Genomic DNA, 7,952 nt, shown 5'->3' with positions numbered 1-7,952 from the left:
GGTATGGGGATTCTGTGGTGATGGTGAAGAAGAGGAGAAGGAGGACAAATTGTGGGATCGTGTGTGTGATTATTACAATGAGGACAAACAATGTGTGAAGCATCTGGGGTGAAGGCAACAGTAGAGGTGTGAGAAAGTAGTAGTGGTGGTCACCGTCACATACATTATCTCTCTCTGCTAACTCACAATAACCTCTGAACAACACTTCCTTCATTATGATGTTCTCACAAACAAAGAGCACAAGTAAGGCAGTGAATCAGCCGCCGGATGTGTTGTGTTCCCTGACTGACACACACTGATGAGACTGAGCCAGTTTTCAAAAGTAAGAGTTTACTGAACAGTAGAGTGAGAGGACTATACAGAGATGGGACATTGTAGAGGAAGAAATGAGCGTCAAGAACAACTGAGAATACATTATAATTATAAAATGATGAACTGATGTATGCTGAGGGGAGAAGGGTGTATCCGGTAGAGTGAGTTATATTGTGAACTAAGTTGTTGTTAGAACGCACTAAGCACATAGTCTATAACAATGGTAAATATGAATAGATGACTTAAGGTACAATAACAACAAGCTAAATACAGTAAAAAAAATAACATATTCGTACATGATAATGAATGAGAAGGATGGATATGTGCGTGTGTGTCAGAGAGAGAGAGAGAGCTAGCAAAAAGTGTTAGCACAGACAGACAGCAGGAGGAACACAATGCCTGGTACAATGGCACTTACATGGTTGTGGGGGACAGGGCAGGAGGAGGAGGAACCAGCGCGGGTATGTATGAAAGAAGAGGTAATCCACGTTACTGGGAGAGCAGATCATTACAACACAGGCGTCCCCCACCCAGGGTAACCTGACCTACAGGCGCGTCTGTTAAAGCTTTGTATCCATACTTGGGCCACTAATATAACCCTGACCATAATGGGCTCACAGGGCGATCCTCCACACCACAATGGACTCTCTAAAACATGCAGACTGTTGGCTGGAAAATGTTTATATACATACAAACAATTATAATATATTTACATTTTGGATCATTGTAATAATTATGGCGCCCTCGACTCACGTAATGCTTCCTCCTTGTTGTATACACTAATGCTGCTGACCAATTATTATTATTATTATTATTGATGCACGTTACATACTATTATTATAAACCTGACCCCCAAAAAATATAATTAACATATTGACCCAAACAGTATATGATATTTGTGTGAACACACACAGAGAGAGAAGAGAGAGAGAGAGAGAGAGAGAGAGAGAGAGAGAGAGAGAGAGAGATGTTATGAATAATAATTGTATAAAGCAATTCACTTAACCCATTGAGATAGAACTTCCTCCACCCTCCTCCCTCTCCTCCTTCCTCCACCCCCTCCTCCTCTCCTTACTCCACCCCTCCTCTCTCCTTCCTCCACCCCTCCTCCCTCTCCTTCCTCCACTCCTCCCTCCCTTCCTCCACTCCACCCTCCTCCTCCTCTCTCCTTCCTCCACCCCTCCTCCCTCTCCCTTCCTCCACCCCTCCTCCCTCTCCTCCACCTCCTCTCCTTCCTTCCTCCCTCCTCCCTCCCTCTCTCCTCTCCACCCCTCCTCCTCTCCTTCCTTCCTCCACTCCTCTCTCTCCTCCCTCTCCTTCCCTCCACTCCTCCCTCCTCTACTCCACCCCTCCTCCCTCCTTCCTCCACCCTCCTCCTCCCTCTCCTCCTCCTCCCTCCTCCTCCTCCTCCTCCTCCTCCTCCACTCCTCCTCTTTCCTCCACCCCCTCCTCCCTCTCCCACTCCTCCTCCCTCTCCTTACTCCTCCTCTCCTTACTCCACCCTCCTCCCCCTTACTCCACCCTCCCTCTCCTCCCTCCACCCTCCTCCCTCCTTCCTTCTTCTCCTCCTCTCCTTCCTCCACCCCTCCTCCCTCTCCTTCTTCTCCTTCCTTCCTTTTTCTTCCCCTTTTCTTCCTTTTTCCTCTTCTTCCCCTTCCTCTCCTTCATCCCCTCTCTCTCTTCTTCCTTCCCTCTGCCTCTTTCTCATCCCCTCATCTTCCCCCCGTCATCGATTTACATGAAGTTTGACCAATATCGAGTAACAGAGAGGATTATTACACACACACCTGTTAACTGTTCACACAACGTACGTGTAGCATAACAAGCCATGCGACTCTGCTGGACATTATCTCAGGTGATTGTCTGCATAGTTGTGTGTGTGTGTGTGTGTGTGTGCGCGCGCACAAGGTGGTGTAATGCGTCTAGTGTGGCAGCATTATGTTAGTGTTAAGGTGTAAGCACTGCTTGCTTCCTCTCGCTTTCAGCTACCGCCGCTGGCTAGCCCTCGTGGTGAACAGGGAAGCAACTTGCACAAGTCTTTCCCTGCCAGTACACAGCCTCTTCACCATCTAGTCCTGCTGTGCCTCCTCGTGACAACACACGGTAATTGGGTGCCTCGAGGGCCCAAGCTAGACCAGCAGGAGATCTCGGAGTAGCAGTGGGCCCCAGAGGGACGGTGCATGGGCCAACTAGCACGTGGACACATCCTGGCACCTACCAAATACTGCTCCGCTGCCTTGCGGATTAAACCCAGAACGAAAAATCTGCGATGGAGCCCCGCATCAAGCAGACATGTTTACAGACCCCCAACACGACACCAACGGCTATACAGGCGGAAGAGGTGACTTCCATGGGAACCCAACGACTACACCGGCGGACGAAGGCAATGCATGATGGACAGGCTACTAAGGCGAAACCCAACAAACTGGGCTATCGGCAGTCCATTGCAACTCTCCCTCTCCCCAGTCGTTGCAACACTTGCACCACTGCGCTCCTGCCTCATCACATAAATAAACTCACACGCAGCCATCATCATCCTAACCCCCTTACCCCAAAAAGTCCTATGGCGACGGACAAGTGGCGAAGTGGCGACGAGGACAGGCAGAGATGACTGCCGGGAGTCTCTAGTCACAACTCTGCACAAATGCGCATCCTGAGAGAAGAACCATCCTTGTGGCAAAAGAGCTGGCTCGGTATAAAATCGACATAGCAGCCATTAGTTAGTCCCGGCTCCCAGACGAGGGTCAATTCACAGAACGGGGTTCTGGCTATACCTTTTTCTGGAAGGGTAAGCCTGCTGCAGAGAGAAACTGCATTTATGGAGTTGGCTTTACCATCCACCAACGCATCCTACACAGGCTAACTGAAATGCCTGTTGGGATCAACGATCACCTCATGACGCTCAGAGTCCCATTGAAACGCTCACGTCATGCCATTTTCATCAGTGCATACGCCCCAGCATTAGATGCAGAGGATGACATCAAGGCCTTTTATGCCGACCCTGACAGAGTGCTAACCTCTATCCCTAGAGAAGATAAGGTTGTGCTCCTTGGTGACTTCAATGCCAGAGTTGGCAGAGATGCTGACATTTGGCAGGGAACCATAGGGAGAAATGGGCTAGGCAAGTGTAATCCCAACGGCCTACTCCTCAGCAAGTGTGCTGCACACAACCTCACCAACACCAATACACTGTTTATGCAGGCCGACAAGCTCAAGGGTTCGTGGGAACATCCACGATCCAAACACTGACATCAGTTTCAGAGAAAGAGATCGCCGAGATGTCCTCATCACCCGAGCAATGTATAGCTCAGACCACTGTGACACTGATCAAACTCTCACTTCACGTCGCCCCAAAATGGCAAAGGCAACAAGCCTCCAGAAGAGGTTTTCACATTAAGCGCCTGGAGGATCCAGTGGTAGCACAAAGCACATGCTTTCAGAGAGCAGCTCGAACATGGGTTGATAAACAACCCGACAACAAACAACACAAACCCCAGTGCCAAATGGGGTATTCTTGAAATTGTCATGACAAAAACCTGCAGAGAAACCCTCGGTCAGATAGAAAGAATACACCAGGACTGGTGTGATGAAAATGACCAGGAAACCAACCAATGTACTGTACTCATTGATGATAAACGTGCTGCTTTAACTGACTAGCAGAACAACCCTCAGTCTTGGACTAAGGCTGACACCTTTTGCAAGAAGAAAGCGGCAGCCCAGTACGAACTTCGCAACTAAAGAATGACTGATTTAAAAATAAAGCATGTGATTTGCAAAAACTTGCAGATCAGCACAAGATGCACGAATTTTTCAATTCCACTTAAAAATTTTATGAGCCAATCACTCATGGCACAGCCCCCCCTCACTCATTCGATGGTAACTCCCTAATTAAAGACGAAAAAGGCATCCATCAGCGCTGGAAAGAGCACTACCATTCGCTGCTCAACTGGAACACCGATGTGGATGTCCTGACTACCCAGGAGGTCCCTCAACATCTAGAGCTGACCCACCTCAGTTATCCTCCATCCCTGGATGAGGTAGTTACTGCCATCAAACAGATGAAAAATAACAAAGCCTCAGGGCCTGATAGAATCCCAGTCGAGGTGTATAAAATAGGAGAATCTCTGCTTACTAGCCGTCTCCTCTCTCTCCTGGAAAATATAATTCTGGGAAAAAGAGGAAATCCCCAAGCCCTTAAAGACGCCTCCATCGTCAATATTTATAAGATCAAGGGAGACTGGTCAGACTCTGGCAACTACAGTGGGATATCGCTGCTCTTTGCAGCTGGCAAGATTATCGCCCGAGTCCTCCTAAACAGACTTCTTCCTGAGGTGGAAAACTTCCTCCCAGAATCTCAATGTGGCTTTAGACCATCACGTGGCACCACTGATATGATCTTTGCTGCCCGCCGAATGCAGGAAAAGTGCAGAGAACAGTGTCTTGACTTGTACATGGCCTTCATCAACCTAACCAAGGCCTTCAATTCAGTCAACAGGGAAGCCTTCTGTTGGACCCTCAGCCGTTTTGGCTACCCACCAAATTCATTGCTATTGTGAGGCAACACCACGATGGCATGAACGGCACTGTCCTACACAATGGTACCCAGTCTGAGTTCTTCCTCATCCAAATGGGGGTAAAAAAAAGATGTCTACTTGCACCATCTCTCTTTTCCATTTTCTTGGCTGCCTTCCTTACTCGTGCCAGTGCCAATTTAGCAGACGAATTGTGCATCGAGTACCGGATGAAGGATCTCTTCTACATAAGACGACTCCAGGCAGGAACAAAGGTGTCGGCACCTTCCATTTCTGAACTTCAGTATGCAGACGACCTCACCCTTGTCGCTCACACTGAATGAGACCTACAGGAGATCCTGAACACCTATGCAGATGCGTATGCACATTTCGGCCTTAAGGTGAATGTAAGTAAGACTCAGATTCTCTTTCAGCCTGCCCCTGGTTCAGCCACACTTCCACCATCCATCCAGCTTAACGGCACTACCCTCTCTAATGCTACCCACTTTCAGTATCTCGGCTCCCACCTGTCCACCACCGCGGACATATATGAAGAGATTCACTATCACATCAGATGTGCATCTCAAGCCTTTGACAGACTCCGTACCCGTGTCTTCAGCTGTAGAGAGCTGAAGCTATCAGCAAAGTTACACTTGTGTCGGGCACTGGTCCTGCCCACCTTGCTATATGGCAGAGAGACATGGGTCACATACAGGAGGCACCTCAAGGAACTTGAAAACTTTCACCAATGTAGTCTACGTTCCATCCTCAGAGTTTGCTGGGAAGACAAAAGAAGAAATGCCAGTACTCATGCTGACACCAACTGCAGGAGCATCGAGGCTACCATTATCCATGAACAACTACTGTACGTTGGACTGGCCATGTTACACGCATGGACGACAGTAGACTTCCAAAGCAGTTACTTTACAGTCACCTAACGAATATTATATGTGCCAAATCGACCCCCTCACCTCGGAGACAATTACTCCACACTGTAACGCTTGGAGGATCACCACACAAGAAGGTGTCAATACTTTCGAGTTAGCCCGACTGCATACCGAGGCAGACAAGCGCCAACTCCGGAAAGACGCTGCCGCCACCCTTCCCGCACTAGATGTAACCCCCCCCCCCACACGTATGCATCATCTGTGATTGACCCTGTCGGTCACCTCAGACCTCACCAACCTAGGTGTACATCCTAAATAACTCATATCATTGTATAATAACTGGATGATCGTCATACTCGATTCCGAGTGACAGTAGTGACAGTAGTAGTAGTAGTGTGTGTGTGTTGGACCATGGCAGACTTTAGTCAGAGAGAGAAAGAGTGGTGTGGGCTGTTTTGGATTAAGAGAGAGAAAATAAAAGAGAGAGACTAGGAGGACCATGAGAGAGAGAGAGAGAGAGAGAGAGAGAGAGAGAGAGAGAGAGAGAGAGAGAGAGAGAGAGAGGCCATCAGTCCACCACCTGACACAGAGCCGCTCACCTACAGTTAGGCAAAAGACGTATTTACACCCCCAAGACGCTAAAAATATACAGTACTGTAGGTTAGGTTAGGTTAGGTTAGGTTAGGTTTCACATCAAAACGTACATTCCACATATACACTATACAACACGGACATATCCACACACATACATTATACAACACGGACATATCCACACACATTATACAACACGGACATATCCACACACATACATTATACAACACGGACATATCCACACACATACATTATACAACACGGACATATCCACACACATACATTATACTGCAAACAAAATAGAGACGACATGCTATACTGATAATTAATAGTCAATTGTTCTTATTATCTTTGCATTGTTCTTCCTGTTCTTCATCATCTTAGTATTGTTCTTCATCATAATTGTATTGTTCTTCCTGTTCTTCATCATCTTAGTATTGTTCTTCCTGTTCTTCATCTTAGTATTGTTCTTCATCATAATTGTATTGTTCTTCCTGTTCTTCATCATCTTAGTATTGTTCTTCCTGTTCTTCATCTTAGTATTGTTCTTCATCATAATTGTATTGTTCTTCCTGTTCTTTATCATCTTAGTATTGTTCTTCCTGTTCTTCATCATCTTAGTATTGTTCTTCATCATAATTGTATTGTTCTTCCTGTTCTTTATCATCTTAGTATTGTTCTTCATCATAATTGTATTGTTCTTCCTGTTCTTTATCATCTTAGTACTGTTCTTCATCATCTTAGTATTGTTCTTCCTGTTCTTTATCATCTTAGTATTGTTCTTCCTGTTCTTTATCATCTTAGTATTGTTCTTCCTGTTCTTCATCATCTTAGTATTGTTCTTCCTGTTCTTCATCATCTTAGTATTGTTCTCCATCATAATTGTATTGTTCTTCCTGTTCTTCATCATCTTAGTATTGTTCTTCATCATCTTAGTATTGTTCTTCCTGTTCTTCATCATCTTAGTATTGTTCTTCATCATAATTGTATTGTTCTTCCTGTTCTTCATCATCTTAGTATTGTTCTTCATCATAATTGTATTGTTCTTCCTGTTCTTTATCATCTTAGTATTGTTCTTCATCATAATTGTATTGTTCTTCCTGTTCTTTATCATCTTAGTATTGTTCTTCATCATAATTGTATTGTTCTTCCTGTTCTTCATCATCTTAATATTGTTCTTCCTGTTCTTCATCATCTTAATATTGTTCTTCATCATAATTGTATTGTTCTTCCTGTTCTTCATCATCTTAATATTGTTCTTCCTGTTCTTCATCATCTTAATATTGTTCTTCATCATAATTGTATTGTTCTTCCTGTTCTTCATCATCTTAATATTGTTCTTCATGTTCTTCATCATCTTAATATTGTTCTTCATGTTCTTCATATTGTTTTGTGTTATGATCAAGACAGTTACATCAATAACTCTATGAGCGCTGATCCCCATTAACCTAATGAGAGACTGTGATTTTGTTCTTCGTTATGTTATTCACAATGTTATGAGTGTTCTTATTTCCTTCATAATGTCATAAGTGTTCTTCTTTCTTCTTTCATATTATTATCGGTGTTCTTTTCTCCTTTTTTCATTGATATGAGTGTTCTTCATACTGTTCTGTGAGTGGTGAAGTTTGTTCTAGAGAGTAGTCTTTGTTTG

The 7,952-nt window shown here is 45.1% G+C and overlaps 1 protein-coding gene across 1 annotated transcript; it reads right to left on the bottom strand.

Annotated features, from left to right (window-relative positions):
• Positions 1 to 6,626: 6,626 nt before the first annotated feature.
• Positions 6,627 to 7,685, bottom strand: LOC121855675 (putative uncharacterized protein DDB_G0282133). Its single transcript, XM_042350747.1, has one exon. The coding sequence runs from the start codon at positions 7,683 to 7,685 to the stop codon at positions 6,627 to 6,629; it is 1,059 nt and encodes a 352-aa protein (XP_042206681.1).
• Between the last annotated feature and the right edge of the window lie 267 nt (positions 7,686 to 7,952).

This window comes from Homarus americanus, unplaced genomic scaffold (genome assembly GCF_018991925.1).
Source record: "Homarus americanus isolate GMGI-L3 unplaced genomic scaffold, GMGI_Hamer_2.0 scaffold31322, whole genome shotgun sequence".
Taxonomy (NCBI): Eukaryota; Metazoa; Arthropoda; class Malacostraca; order Decapoda; family Nephropidae; genus Homarus; species Homarus americanus.
Note: the sequence above shows the minus strand (reverse complement) of the source record. Positions and strands in the feature narration are given on the sequence as shown.